The sequence below is a fragment of the Taudactylus pleione genome, unplaced genomic scaffold, assembly GCF_031769625.1.
Source record: "Taudactylus pleione unplaced genomic scaffold, aTauple2 ptg000894l, whole genome shotgun sequence".
Taxonomy (NCBI): domain Eukaryota; kingdom Metazoa; phylum Chordata; class Amphibia; order Anura; family Myobatrachidae; genus Taudactylus; species Taudactylus pleione.
The window spans coordinates 257,968-275,122 of NW_028285295.1; the positions used below are offsets into that span (position 1 = coordinate 257,968).

Below are 17,155 nucleotides of genomic sequence, written 5' to 3' on the forward strand. Positions count from 1 at the left end.
ACATCACTCTGCTATCCACAGGTGTCAGGCATCCAGAGCACCTCTACATCACTCTGCTATCCCCAGGTGTCAAGCAGCCAGAGCACCTCTACGTCACACTGCTACACCCAGGTGTCAGGCAGCCAGAGCACCTCTACGATACATCACTCTGCTACACCCAGGTGTCAGGCAGCCAGAGCACCTCTACATCACACTACTATCCCCAGGTGTTACGGAGCCAGAGCACCTCTATGTCACTCTGCTACACCCAGGTGTCAGGCAGCCAGAGCACCTCTACTATACATCACTCTGCTACACCCAGGTGTCAGGCAGCCAGAACACCTCTATGTCACTCTGCTACACCCAGGTGTCAGGCAGCCAGAGCACCTCCTCATCACTCTGCTACACCCAGGTGTCAGGCAGCCAGAGCACCTCTACATCACCCTACTACACCCAGGTATCAACCAGCCAGAACACCTCTACATCACTCTGCTATCCCCAGGTGTCAGGCAGCCAGAGCACCTCTACTATATATCACTCTGTACACCCAGGTGTCAGGCAGCCAGAGCACCTCTACTATACATCACTCTGCTACACCCAGGTGTCAGGCAGCCAGAGCACCTCTACTATACATCACTCTGCTACACCCAGGTGTCAGGCAACCAGAACACCTCTACATCACTCTGCTATCCCCAGGTGTCAGGCAACCAGAACACCTCTACATCACTCTGCTATCCCCAGGTGTCAGGCAGCCAGAGCACGTTTACGTCACGCTGCTACACCCAGGTGTCAGGCAGCCAGAGCACCTCTACATCACTCTGCTATCCCCAGGTGTCAGGCAGCCAGAGCACCTCTACGTCACACTACTACACCCAGGTGTCAGGCAGCCAGAGCACCTCTACGATACATCACTCTGCTACACCCAGGTGTCAGGCAACCAGAGCACCTCTACATCACACTACTATCCCCAGGTGTTACGGAGCCAGAGCACCTCTACGTCACTCTGCTTCACCCAGGTGTCAGGCAGCCAGAGCACCTCTACTATACATCACTCTGCTACACCCAGGTGTCAGGCAACCGGAGCACCTTTACATCACTCTGCTATCCCCAGGTGTCAGGCAGCCAGAACACCTCTACGTCACTCTGCTACACCCAGGTGTCAGGCAGCCAGAGCACCTCTACTATACATCACTCTGCTACACCCAGGTGTCAGGTAACCAGAGCACATTTACATCACTCTGCTATCCCCAGGTGTCAGGCAGCGAGAGCACCTCTACGTCACTCTACTACAACCAGGTGTCAGGCAGCCAGAGCACCTCTACTATACATCACTCTGCTATCCCCAGGTGTCAGGCAGCCAGAGCACCTATACTATACATCACTCTGTACACCCAGGTGTCAGGCAGCCAGAGCACATCTACTATACATCACTCTGTACACCCATGTTTTAGGTAGCCAGAGCACGTCCTCATCACTCTGCTATCAACCAGGTGTCAGGCAGCCAGAGCACCTGTACATCACTCTGTTACACCCACGTGTCAGGCAGTCAAAGCACCTCTACTATACATCACTCTGCTACACCCAGGTGTCAGGCAGCCAGAGCACCTCTACACCAGGTACCGGAGGGTCTGCACTGCTGTCATTGGACAGGACGCACATCTATCAGTTGTGGCAGCCAATCCCCGCGGGGAGGCGTGCCTGTGTCCGCACTGCAGGAGGCTGGCAGCAGCCGGAGGAGGGGTGAGGCTGAGCCGGGCAGCGGAGGCCGGAGATCAGCACCAGGGACAGCGGCGCTGGGAGGCAGCATGCACCGCGCATGACGGTCTGCGGGCGGCAGGGCGCACACTCAGCGGGCGGATGGCTGACAGGACAGCCCCGAGCTGCCACCTCCGGCTGGAGTGGGTGTACGGGTACCGGGGCCACCAGTGCCGCAACAACCTCTACTACACGGCGGCCAAGGAGATCGTCTACTTCGTGGCCGGGGTCGGGGTGGTCTATAACACCCGGGAGCACAAGCAGAAATTCTACATGGGCCACAACGATGATATCATCAGGTAACGGGTGCAAGGTTACCTTCAGAGGGGCGTGTCTGACCGAGCTCACGTGTTCTATTCACCTGTGCCAGGTGTCCTGCTGTGTATCCCCCAGGTGTCCTGCTGTGTATCCCCCCTTCCTGTGCCAGGTGTCCTGCTGTGTATCCCCCCCCCTTCCGGTGCCAGGAATCCTGCTGTGTATCCCCCCTTCCTGTACCAGGTGTCCTGCTGTGTATCCCCCCTTCCTGTACCAGGTGTCCTGCTGTGTATCCCCCCTTCCTGTACCAGGTGTCCTGCTAAGTATCCCCCCTTCCTGTGCCAGGTGTCCTGCTAAGTATCCGCCCTTCCTGTGCCCGGTGTCCTGCTGTGTATCCCCCTTTCCTTTGCCATGTGTCCTGCTGTGTATCCCCCCCCACCTGTGCTTTATATCCCCCCACCTGTGCCAGGTGCCCTGCTGTGTATCCCCCCTTCCTGTGCCAGGTCTCCTGCTGTGTATCCCCCCTATCCTGTGCCCAGTGTCCTGCTGTGTATCCCACTTTCCTTTGTCAGGTGTCCTGCTATGTATCCCACCCCACCAGTGCCAGGTGTCCTGCTGTGTATCCTCCCCACCTGTGCTGTATGCCCCCCCACCTGTGCCAGGTGTCCTGCTGTGTATCCTCTCCACCTGTGCTGTATATCCTCCCATCTGTGCCAGGTGTCCTGCTGTGTATCGTCCCCACCTGTGCTGTATATACCCCCACCTGTGCCAGGAGTCCTGCTGTGTATCCCCCCTAATCTGTGCCATGTGTTCTGCTGTGTATCCCCCCTTCCTGTGCCGGATGTCCTGCTGTGTATCCCCCTTTCCTGTGCCAGGTGTCCTGCTGTGTATCCCCTCCACCTGTGCTTTATATCCCCCCACCTATGCCAGGTCTCCTGCTGTGTATCCCCCCCTAACCTGTGCCAGTTGTCCTGTTGTGAATCCTCCCAACCTGTGCTGTATATCCCCCCCACCTACGCCAGGTGTCCTACTGTGTATCGCCCCCACCTACGCTGTATATCCACCCCACCTGTGCTGTATATTGTCCCCAACTGTGCCAGATGTCCTGCTGTATATCCTCCCCACATGTGCTGCGTATTGCCCTCACCTGTGCTGTGTATCCTCCCCACCTGTGCCAGGGGTTCTGCTGTATGTGTCGCCCTAACCTGTGGTGCTGTATATCACTCTGAGGAACTTCATACTCAACCAGCTGTATGTTATACTCACCTTTGCCAGATGTCCTGCTATATATCGCCCTAATCTGTCCTATATTTCATTCTGTGGGGCATCATGCTGTATATGCAGTGGTATGCTTGCCTGTGCCAGGTATCCTCCTGTATATCATTCTCACCTGTGCTATATATCACTCTGATGGATTAAACTGTACAGGCAGGTGTATTATATATGCTCTGTGTTATGCTCACCATGAGAGGGAAGGGGTATTCTGTATAGTCTAGTAAGTGGTATATGGTGAGGCTCTTCCTAGCCTAATGGACGATCTGTCTATGTACTATGGGATATTGTCTGTTAGAGTTAGTTGGTATTATCTTACACCTGAGTGTTACCTGGCTGGATAAGTGCTCACTCATCGCAGTAACGTTAGCAGCTGCTGTATTGAGTGCACTGTGTGTGTGTGTGCGAGAGCAGTGTGTGTGCACTGTGTGTGTGTGTGTGCACTGTGTGTGTGTGTGTGCACTGTGTGTGTGTGTGCACTGTGTGTGTGTGTGAGAGCACTGTGTGTGTGTACACTGTGTGTGTGTGTGCACTGTGTGAGAGCACTTTGTGTGTGTGTGAGAGCACTTTGTGTGTGTGAGCACTGTGTGTGTGAGCACTGTGTGAGAGCACTGTGTGTGTGTGTGTGTGCACTGTGTGTGAGCACTGTGTGTGTGTGTGAGCACTGTGTGTGAGCACTGTGTGTGAGCACTGTGTGTGAGCACTGTGTGTGTGTGAGAGCACTGTGTGTGTGTGAGAGCACTGTGTGTGTGTGTGTGAGCACTGTGTGTGTGTGTGAGCACTGTGTGTGTGTGTGAGCACTGTGTGTGTGTGTGAGCACTGTGTGTGTGTGTGCACTGTGTGTGAGCAGTGTGTGTGTGTGTGTGTGAGCACTGTGTGTGTGTGTGTGAGCACTGTGTGTGTGTGTGTGTGCACTCTGTGTGTGTGCAGGTGGTGGGGGGCAGTTACACTACTGTATATTGTGGAATCTGCTCACATAATATGCTGGGAGTATAATACATCCCATGTCTCTGCCCTGTCTCCTAATAAGGACAATGTGCTGTAGCCGGTGCTGCCTGTTGAATGTACTTACGTGACTTTTGTGTGCCTGGTACCTGGCACTATTCTCCTATGGAAGGTGCTGCTGGCGTGTCACTCTCTGTGTGTGTATATATAATATGTTGGGGTCTTCTCCTTTTCTAATGATTTGATCTTTTTCTGTGACCACAAAGGACCTGACTACGTTTATTTTACAGCTACTGGTTGAACGTAGACATCTGGGAGATCTGGGGTAGGTAGGGGTTTTGTTTTTTAGTAGCCGTCTTTTGCTATTGATATAAAATGTTTATGGTTAGCTCATCATCTTTAGGCACAGAGTTATTGTATTCTGTTATCAGGGTTTTGTGATATCTGCTGTATAGAAATGCACTAGCTTAATACAATACACTTGCAGTAGCCCGGTACATACTGTATAGATGCACTATGTCTGCACGGTGCTGTTCTCATGGTCACTGCGGTGTACGTGACATGTAATCCTGATCACAGACCGGAGAGCAGCATCAATAGGAAATTATAACCTCTCCAGGATGAACACACAGCAGCTGGTGTGCCAGAGAGATTAGCACCATCCAGACTGGACAGCTCCCAGTATGCAACTCCTGTGGAACCAGTCTGTCCTACACGTAGAGGTCATTAGTGAGGAGCCAAACGGCGGCAGCGTATGGCGATGTGCGTGAGTGCCCCTAGGTTGCTGCCAGTTTATATGGGTTACTAGAGCAATATGGCGACATTTGTACATGCAGAGTGAGTGGCGAGTAAGTACACCCAATAAACAAGACGGGCTCAGAGGGCGCATTTCAGGGCAGCCCCTGGCTGAGCACTATGTTTTACACCAGCTCAGAGATGGCGGTCGTTGGGTCGTTGTCATACACTTTGAATGGGAGACATTTTGCATGTTGCAATCCAGCGGATAAACCACGTTTTCAGATGCACTCTGAGCAATCTAATAAAAAGCTTCATATGTACGAAAATTGCCACATGTATGAAAAGTGGTCCTCAGGTTCCCTCAGTCTGATGAGTAGTAACAGAGGCAGTATTTCTGGAAGAAACTAAACAGAAGAGATTGCTGAATGAAGGGGGAATTGCTGCGATTGTGGGCGGTGGAAGGTGATGTGACGTTTGCGCTTTGGTATAATGCCTCTACTTAGATTATTCCTCCTCCCACACGTTCTTCTTCTAGTTTGTGGAGACGTCTCCCGAGAGTAAAGAGTAAGCCTGCAATTTGCGTCTAATCGCGTCATTGTGGTGCTGCCCCATGCTTTACAATGGCTGGGATCTCGGCACTGTATAGCTGGGAGCAGGGCCACGATGATGCGATCGCGCTGCCATGCCCTCGCATTGCCCACCTATGCTGCTGCCATGCCCCCTCCTGTGTACCGACCTGACTTCCCCGTCCAGGAGTTGCCCCAAAGCAACTATATAGGTTGGCACATTTAAACTACTAGCGACCCACCCCAGTTTTTGCACGGGAGCAATTATATATACGACAATAGTCTTTTTTTAACCGAAGTCTTAGAAGATTGTCTTGTAGACGACATTAGTCGTTTCTGCGCCTGATGTCAACACGTAAAGATTTAGTTTTAATATAACACGCAGAAGGGCCACGTAAAGCTGTCCATGAGCAAAACAATCTCCAATTAGTTCAACTCCAGCCACGTTACGTGTCTGTCCCTGCGCTTTGTGCATTGTCATGTCAGAGCAGCCTCCTACCGGGAATTGGACTTGTTTGAACTTAAAGATTCGTTTTTGACGTAAATTAAATAGTAGCTTCATAGTAATAGGCTGCATTGCATGGAGGAGGAGGAGGAGGAGGAGGAGGAGGTGTAATGTGCTTTATAGTAATAGGCTGCACTGCACGGAGGAGGAGGTGTAATGTGCTTTATAGTAATAGGCTGCACTGCACGGAGGAGGAGGTGTAATGTGCTTTATAGTAATAGGCTGCACTGCACGGAGGAGGAGGTGTAATGTGCTTTATAGTAATAGGCTGCACTGCACGGAGGAGGTGTAATGTGCTTTGTAGTAATAGGCTGCACTGCACGGAGTAGGAGGTGTAATGTGCTTTGTAGTAATAGGCTGCACTGCACGGAGGAGGAGGTGTAATGTGCTTTATAGTAATAGGCTGCACTGCACGGAGGAGGAGGTGTAATGTACTTTATAGTAATAGGCCGCACTGCACGGAGGAGGCGGTGTAATGTGCTTTATAGTAATAGGCCGCATTGCACGGAGGAGGTGTAATGTGCTTTATAGTAATAGGCTGCACTGCACGGAGGAGGAGGTGTAATGTGCTTTATAGTAATAGGCTGCACTGCACGGAGGAGGAGGTGTAATGTGCTTTATAGTAATAGGCTGCACTGCACGGAAGAGGAGGTGTAATGTGCTTTATAGTAATAGGCTGCACTGCACGGAGGAGGAGGTGTAATGTGCTTTATATTAATAGGTCGCACTGCACGGAGGAGGAGGTGTAATGTGCTTTATAGTAATAGGCCGCACTGCACTGAGGAGGCGGTGTAATGTACTTTATAGTAATAGGCCGCATTGCACGGAGGAGGAGGTGTAATGTGCTTTGTAGTAATAGGCTGCACTGCACGGAGGAGGAGGTGTAATGTGCTTTATAGTAATAGGCCGCACTGCACGGAGGAGGCAGTGTAATGTACTTTATAGTAATAGGCTGCACTGCACGGAGGAGGAGGTGTAATGTGCTTTATAGTAATAGGCCGCATTGCACGGAGGAGGTGTGCGCTCTTACAGAATAAAAGTGATAATAAGATGTCCTCACCACACCAAGTCCAACATGACCCCTTCCACCTAGTACATACACGATTCTCTGCTCCAGGACTTTCCACCTCAGTTAGGATCGCAGTCACCTGTGTACTAGTTACGTGATGAGACGCTGTTTTTCAATGTCACATGTGACTGCGATCATTAAGAAGTGGGAAGCCAAGGAACATGACTATGGACCTGTTCAGTACGGATCGCAATTGCAGCAGCATACGCAGATCGGCCGATGGCGTAGGCACCGCAGTGCGCGTGAGCAGGTTAGCATTGCAATCTCACTGTGATCATGCACATAGATAGAAAGCCATCGCAGAGTGAGTGATGGGACATCAGCATTTGGGGGGTGATGGGGGAGTGGTTGGAGAAACGCAGATGCGCCTGTCCGTTTCAACGCCGTTGCATGGACGTGCATAAATTAGCCACTGCGATTGACTACGCAGCCTGAGTGCTCACTGCGTGCGACGAGACATACAATTTCTGAGTAAGGTCAGACCTGCTGTAATGCTGCGTGAGGGGCCGATGTTACCGATGTATACACAGGACTGTGAGGTATTACAGATGTGAGATAGCAGTAGTGAGTGTCTCTATGCTGGCTGTGCTGTGGCTGATGTTACAGATGTATACACAGGACTGTGAGGTATTACAGATGTGAGAAGGCAGCAATGGGCGTCTCTATGCTGGCTGTGCTGTGGCTGATGTTACAGATGTATACACAGGACTGTGAGGTATTACAGATGTGAGATAGCAGTAGTGAGTGTCTCTATGCTGGCTGTGCTGTGGCTGATGTTACAGATGTATACACAGGACTGTGAGGTATTACAGATGTGAGATAGCAGTAGTGAGTGTCTCTATGCTGGCTGTGCTGTGGCTGATGTTACAGATGTATACACAGGACTGTGAGGTATTACAGATGTGAGAAGGCAGCAATGGGCGTCTCTATGCTGGCTGAGCTGTGACTGATGTTACAGATGTATACACAGGACTGTGAGGTATTACAGATGTGAGATAGCAGAAGTGGGTGTCTCTATGTTGGCTGTGCTGTGGCTGATGTTACAGATGTATACATAGGACTGTGAGATATTACAGATGTGAGATAGAAGTAGTGGGTGTCTCTATGCTGGCTGTGCTGTGGCTGATGTTACAGATGTATACACAGGACTGTGAGGTATTACAGATGTGAGAAGGCAGCAATGGGTGTCTCTATGCTGGCTGAGCAGTTGCACACGTTGCATGTGCAGTTCAGCTGCGATCGCAATAGCAATCCATAGTGAATCAGACCCTATGTCAGGGAGAGTTAGGAACTATGACATAAGATACCTACACACTATACAATTATTGGGCCAATTTGCTAATAAGTTATCGGCCTGATTTATTGTGTAATGTGTATGAACGATCATTTCAGCGTTTCACCAATAAGACAGCTAGAATAGATCCACAAATATGTTCCTTTGATTATCTGATCTGTTGGTCAAGAGTGGTGGGAGCCGCAGGGTAACTAAAGTTTATCTTGCGGTTCCCACCATTGAGTTCAGGCGGGGCTTGACCTCTCTCAGCCAATGAACGCTCAGACCCGGACCTCCAAAGGAGGAAGCCGCGTCTGTGCGCTTCTTTCGGGAAGGAATAATCATCCTGGTTAGGATGGTTATTGCTTAGTACAAGGGTCGCATTTATCATTCTGTTATTTTAAGAAGACCCATGGATGCCTACTGGACAAGGGGACTACTTGAGGTAATATAGGTGAGTATGTGTGATTGTGTATGTATTAAACTTATACTGTGTAAGTTGTGTATGTGTGTGAGAATCTGTATGAAATACAGCCGTCCCTCTGGCCGGCAGTTCGAATCCCGGGCGCGGCAGGCCGACAGAAGCAGAGATCCCGGCAGCGGAAGCCCGACAATGCTGGAAATCCTGATCATCCGCAGGTAAGTAAAAACTAACCTAACCCCCTAACCCTCCTTACGGGTGCCTAACCCTAACCTCCCCCCCAAGTGCCTAAACCTAATCCCCCCTGTAAGTGCCTAACCCTCACGGGGGGGCGGTGCCTAACCCTAATTCCCCGCGGGTGACCTAAACCTAACCCTCTCACTCCCCCCCCCCCCCCCCCCCCCCCCCGCGGCTGTCCGCTCGGGGCGTCCGGCATCTCTTCGATCGGGATGCTGGGCTCCTGTCTCCCGGCGTCGGGTTTAAGACAGCCAGTTTCCCGATTGCATCCTGTGTGTGTGTTTCTTTCAACATTTTACAGGTGAACTACAGGGCCCTTAATGCCCCGTATGCTGGTAATTGTGGTTCTCCAAGTACCAGCGTGCGGGGGAGGCTTGCTGGGACCTGCAGTTCTACTGTAAAGACAATGGCCCTCATTCACAGGTGCTCGCAAGAAGCAAGTGCTTGTTCTGAATGAGGGCGGACGCTTCTTTTTTTAAGTGCGCCCTCCTGGTCGCTAGCTAAGCTGTGGGTTACCACCCACAGCTTTAGTGACCGACCAGGTTGATGGTCATGATGGTCAAGACCATCGCAACCATCGGGGCTTGCGACGAGATCCTAAGGTTGGGTCTCGGCAGCCGCAAGCCTCAGGGAGCTTCCTTCTCTGATCGAGCAGGAAGCTCCCCACTGACATTACAGCTGATGTCAGTGCGGCTGCCCACAAAACAGCAGGCTTTCCTTAAGGAACGCCTCCGTTTGTGAAACCACCCCACCGCCCCGCCTGCAAAACGTTGCGAGCGGTCCATCAACATTGACAGCCGGCCCTTTTGTAATGAGATCTGGAGCGAGAGAGTTTCTCGCTCGCTCTGGGGCTTGCGCACACACAGTGCGGTCACTGTGCGTGCGCAGGGGATAAACATCGACCCGGTTGCGAGCGCTCAGCGCTTGTGAGCGAGTCTGAATGAGGACCAATGTTTTTATTCTTCTATTTTTACATTATACTAACACAATCAACCCACCACCCACTGCCCAGGTGTGGCGGGGTAGCCCCGGGCTATCAGCCTAGGCTAGGGGTGCCCTGGAGAGGAAGACCCCTTTATTGGAGGCGTCTCCAACTCCCCAGGGATCTCTGGCCTAGGCTGATGCTGCTGCTGGAGGGCCCAGTAATAGGGCTCCCCTGGCTGTGGCATCAGTCCCCTATTAGAAAGGGTCCAGGGCTGGTTCTGTGAATTACAGGGAGACCCTACGCAAATTTTTCCCTGTAATTCCAGAACCAGCCCTGGTTCCCATAGCCCAGTGCTGGTTGAACTAAGTAGAGGGAGACCCTACGTAATTTTTTCCCTGTACTTAGTCAACCAGACCTGGGTTTGCAAAGTCTGGGGCTGGTTGTGTTTTGGGGGGGGAACCTCGTGTCAATTTTTTTTTTTTTTAGACTTAACTCTTTAATTGCTTTTCACAGTCAGATACTTGCAGGCATCTCACTGATGTCTGCATGTATCTGTGTGAATCCGACCTGCTCATGCTCAAATCAAAAGCATGAAGCAGGTCTATTCATTTGGGGATTTGAAGTTTGAGTTGAAGTCCGATTTTGAAGACCATTTTAAATCTAATGATAGTAAATAAGAGTTTTGTGTGTTGAGCTATGTAAAAGTACCAATGTTTTACCGATGTTCGATTTGAGGCCGATTTGACTAAAATTCGATTTGAAATTTGATTTTACATTCGATTTGGCCTTTAGTAAATACCCAAAAGCAAAATTGAATACAAATCGAAAGAAAATCGCACCTCAAATCACACAAAATGCCAAAGTGAACTATAGTAAATTTACCCCCTGGTGTCTATTTAGACATTGCCTAACTAATTACTGTCTCTCTCTTCTACCACACCCGAAATAATTACCTTGTGGTGATCATAGTTAATCATTCGTAATGTATCCCCTAATGGGTAAATTAGGCAGGTTTAGCAGTTAGTACATTCACTCCCTTTCTTCATTAATTAATTCATGTACTAGCACTATATGCAACCAACATGCACATAAATTGGAATTTACACACTATAATGCTTCTAAAAACGGTTTTGATAAATGTTGCAGATATAGTATATACATACAGGACAGATATCAGAGATAGTATATACATACAGGACAGATACAGTATCAGAGATAGTATATACATACAGGACAGATATCAGAGATAGTATATGCATACAGGACAGATACAGTATTACAGATAGTATATACATACAGGACAGATATCAGAGATAGTATATACATACAGGACAGATACAGTATCAGAGATAGTATATACATACAGGACAGATATCAGAGATACTGTATCTGTCCTTTATGTATATACTATCTGTGATACTGTATCTGTCCTGTATGTATATACTATCTCTGATATCTGTCCTGTATGTATATACTATCTCTGATACTGTATCTGTCCTGTATGTATATACTATCAGAGATAGTATATACATACAGGACAGATATCAGAGATAGTATATACATACAGGACAGATACAGTATTACAGATAGTATATACATACAGGACAGATATCAGAGATGGTATATACATACAGGACAGATACAGTATCAGAGATAGTATATACATACAGGACAGATATCAGAGATACTGTATTTGTCCTTTATGTATATACTATCTGTGATACTGTATCTGTCCTGTATGTATATACTATCTCTGATACTGTATCTGTCCTGTATGTATATACTATCTCTGATATCTGTCCTGTACGTATATACTATCTCTGATATCTGTCCTGTATGCATATACTATCTCTGATATCTGTATGTATATACTATCTCTGATACTGTATCTGTCCTGTATGCATATACTATCTCTGATATCTGTCCTGTATGTATATACTATCTCTGATACTATATCTGTCCTGTATGTATATATTCTCTCTGATACTGTATCTGTCCTGTACGTATATACTATCAGAGAGAATATATACATACAGGACAGATATCAGAGATAGTATATGCATGCAGGACAGATACAGTATCAGAGATTATATACATACAGGACAGATACAGTATCAGAGATAGTATATACATACAGGACAGATATCAGAGATAGTATATGCATACAGGACAGATACAGTATCAGAGATAGTATATACATACAGGATAGATACAGTATCTCTGATATCTGTCCTGTATGTATATACTATCTCTGATATCTGTCCTGTATGTATATACTATCTCTGATACTGTATCTGTCCTGTATGTATATACTATCAGAGATAGTATATACATACAGGACAGATATCAGAGATAGTATATACATACAGGATAGATACAGTATCAGAGATAGTATATACATACAGGACAGATATCAGAGATGGTATATGCATACAGGACAGATATCAGAGATGGTATATGCATACAGGACAGATATCAGAGATAGTATATACATACAGGACAGATATCAGAGATAGTATATGCATACAGGACAGATACAGTATCAGAGATAGTATATACATACAGGACAGATATCAGAGATAGTATATACATACAGGACAGATATCAGAGATAGTATATACATACAGGACAGATACAGTATCAGAGATAGTATATACATACAGGACAGATATCAGAGATACTAATGTATATACTATCTGTGATACTGTATCTGTCCTGTATGTATATACTATCTCTGATATCTGTCCTGTATGTATATACTATCTCTGATACTGTATCTGTCCTGTATGTATATACTATCAGAGATAGTATATACATACAGGACAGATATCAGAGATAGTATATACATACAGGACAGATACAGTATTACAGATAGTATATACATACAGGACAGATATCAGAGATGGTATATACATACAGGACAGATACAGTATCAGAGATAGTATATACATACAGGACAGATATCAGAGATACTGTATCTGTCCTTTATGTATATACTATCTGTGATACTGTATCTGTCCTGTATGTATATACTATCTCTGATACTGTATCTGTCCTGTATGTATATACTATCTCTGATATCTGTCCTGTATGTATATATTCTCTCTGATACTGTATCTGTCCTGTACGTATATACTATCAGAGAGAATATATACATACAGGACAGATATCAGAGATAGTATATACATACAGGACAGATACAGTATCAGAGATAGTATATACATACAGGACAGATACAGTATCACAGATAGTATATACATAAAGGACAGATACAGTATCTCTGATATCTGTCCTGTATGTATATATTATCTCTGATACTGTATCTGTCCTGTATGTATATACCATCTCTGATATCTGTCCTGTATGTATATACTATCTCTGATATCTGTCCTGTATGTATATACTATCTCTGATATCTGTCCTGTATGCATATACCATCTCTGATATCTGTCCTGTATGTATATACTATCTGTGATACTGTATCTGTCCTGTATGTATATACTATCTCTGATACTGTATCTGTCCTGTATGTATATACTATCTCTGATATCTGTCCTGTATGTATATATTCTCTCTGATAGTATATACGTACAGGACAGCTACAGTATCAGAGAGAATATATACATACAGGACAGATATCAGAGATAGTATATGCATACAGGACAGATACAGTATCAGAGATTATATACATACAGGACAGATACAGTATCAGAGATAGTATATACATACAGGATAGATACAGTATCAGAGATAGTATATACATACAGGATAGATACAGTATCAGAGATAGTATATACATACAGGACAGATATCAGAGATGGTATATGCATACAGGACAGATATCAGAGATAGTATATACATACAGGACAGATATCAGAGATAGTATATGCATACAGGACAGATACAGTATCAGAGATAGTATATACATACAGGACAGATATCAGAGATAGTATATACATACAGGACAGATACAGTATCAGAGATAGTATATACATACAGGACAGATATCAGAGATACTGTATCTGTCCTTTATGTATATACTATCTGTGATACTGTATCTGTCCTGTATGTATATACTATCTCTGATATCTGTCCTGTATGTATATACTATCTCTGATACTGTATCTGTCCTGTATGCATATACTATCAGAGATAGTATATACATACAGGACAGATATCAGAGATAGTATATACATACAGGACAGATACAGTATTACAGATAGTATATACATACAGGACAGATATCAGAGATGGTATATACATACAGGACAGATACAGTATCAGAGATAGTATATACATACAGGACAGATATCAGAGATACTGTATCTGTCCTTTATGTATATACTATCTGTGATACTGTATCTGTCCTGTATGTATATACTATCTCTGATATCTGTCCTGTACGTATATACTATCTCTGATATCTGTATGTATATACTATCTCTGATACTGTATCTGTCCTGTATGCATATACTATCTCTGATATCTGTCCTGTATGTATATACTATCTCTGATACTATATCTGTCCTGTATGTATATATTCTCTCTGATACTGTATCTGTCCTGTACGTATATACTATCAGAGAGAATATATACATACAGGACAGATATCAGAGATGGTATATGCATACAGGACAGATATCAGAGATAGTATATACATACAGGACAGATATCAGAGATAGTATATGCATACAGGACAGATACAGTATCAGAGATAGTATATACATACAGGACAGATATCAGAGATAGTATATGCATACAGGACAGATACAGTATTACAGATAGTATACACATACAGGACAGATATCAGAGATGGTATATGCATACAGGACAGATATCAGAGATAGTATATACATACAGGACAGATACAGTATTACAGATAGTATACACATACAGGACAGATATCAGAGATGGTATATGCATACAGGACAGATATCAGAGATAGTATATACATACAGGACAGATATCAGAGATAGTATATGCATACAGGACAGATACAGTATCAGAGATAGTATATACATACAGGACAGATATCAGAGATAGTATATACATACAGGACAGATATTAGAGATAGTATATACATACTGGACAGATACAGTATCAGAGATAGTATATACATACAGGACAGATATCAGAGATAGTATATGCATACAGGACAGATACAGTATCAGAGATTATATACATACAGGACAGATACAGTATCAGAGATAGTATATACATACAGGACAGATATCAGAGATAGTATATGCATACAGGACAGATACAGTATCAGAGATAGTATATACATACAGGACAGATATCAGAGATAGTATATACATACAGGACAGATATTAGAGATAGTATATACATACTGGACAGATACAGTATCAGAGATAGTATATACATACAGGACAGATATCAGAGATAGTATATGCATACAGGACAGATACAGTATCAGAGATTATATACATACAGGACAGATACAGTATCAGAGATAGTATATACATACAGGACAGATATCAGAGATAGTATATGCATACAGGACAGATACAGTATCAGAGATAGTATATACATACAGGACAGATATCAGAGATAGTATATACATACAGGACAGATATCAGAGATAGTATATACATACAGGACAGATACAGTATCAGAGATAGTATATACATACAGGACAGATATCAGAGATACTAATGTATATACTATCTGTGATACTGTATCTGTCCTGTATGTATATACTATCTCTGATATCTGTCCTGTATGTATATACTATCTCTGATACTGTATCTGTCCTGTATGTATATACTATCAGAGATAGTATATACATACAGGACAGATATCAGAGATAGTATATACATACAGGACAGATACAGTATTACAGATAGTATATACATACAGGACAGATATCAGAGATGGTATATACATACAGGACAGATACAGTATCAGAGATAGTATATACATACAGGACAGATATCAGAGATACTGTATCTGTCCTTTATGTATATACTATCTGTGATACTGTATCTGTCCTGTATGTATATACTATCTCTGATACTGTATCTGTCCTGTATGTATATACTATCTCTGATATCTGTCCTGTATGTATATATTCTCTCTGATACTGTATCTGTCCTGTACGTATATACTATCAGAGAGAATATATACATACAGGACAGATATCAGAGATAGTATATACATACAGGACAGATACAGTATCAGAGATAGTATATACATACAGGACAGATACAGTATCACAGATAGTATATACATAAAGGACAGATACAGTATCTCTGATATCTGTCCTGTATGTATATATTATCTCTGATACTGTATCTGTCCTGTATGTATATACCATCTCTGATATCTGTCCTGTATGTATATACTATCTCTGATATCTGTCCTGTATGTATATACTATCTCTGATATCTGTCCTGTATGCATATACCATCTCTGATATCTGTCCTGTATGTATATACTATCTGTGATACTGTATCTGTCCTGTATGTATATACTATCTCTGATACTGTATCTGTCCTGTATGTATATACTATCTCTGATATCTGTCCTGTATGTATATATTCTCTCTGATAGTATATACGTACAGGACAGCTACAGTATCAGAGAGAATATATACATACAGGACAGATATCAGAGATAGTATATGCATACAGGACAGATACAGTATCAGAGATTATATACATACAGGACAGATACAGTATCAGAGATAGTATATACATACAGGATAGATACAGTATCAGAGATAGTATATACATACAGGATAGATACAGTATCAGAGATAGTATATACATACAGGACAGATATCAGAGATGGTATATGCATACAGGACAGATATCAGAGATAGTATATACATACAGGACAGATATCAGAGATAGTATATGCATACAGGACAGATACAGTATCAGAGATAGTATATACATACAGGACAGATATCAGAGATAGTATATACATACAGGACAGATACAGTATCAGAGATAGTATATACATACAGGACAGATATCAGAGATACTGTATCTGTCCTTTATGTATATACTATCTGTGATACTGTATCTGTCCTGTATGTATATACTATCTCTGATATCTGTCCTGTATGTATATACTATCTCTGATACTGTATCTGTCCTGTATGCATATACTATCAGAGATAGTATATACATACAGGACAGATATCAGAGATAGTATATACATACAGGACAGATACAGTATTACAGATAG

General features: G+C 44.4%; 1 protein-coding gene across 3 annotated transcripts in view; it reads left to right on the forward strand.

Annotated features, from left to right (window-relative positions):
* The first annotated feature begins 1,650 nt into the window (after positions 1 to 1,650).
* The window catches only part of EML5 (EMAP like 5), a 256,157-nt gene continuing 240,652 nt past the window's right edge, over positions 1,651 to 17,155 (forward strand). For 2 of the 3 annotated variants that reach the window (XM_088459091.1, XM_088459089.1), the window contains exon 1: positions 1,746 to 2,033. In XM_088459091.1, coding sequence (XP_088315217.1) covers positions 1,837 to 2,033 — 197 coding nt within the window. In that variant the 5' untranslated portion in view covers positions 1,746 to 1,836. Of the gene's footprint in view, positions 2,034 to 17,155 lie in introns of all 3 variants that reach the window. The other variant, XM_088459090.1, reaches the window with a different exon arrangement.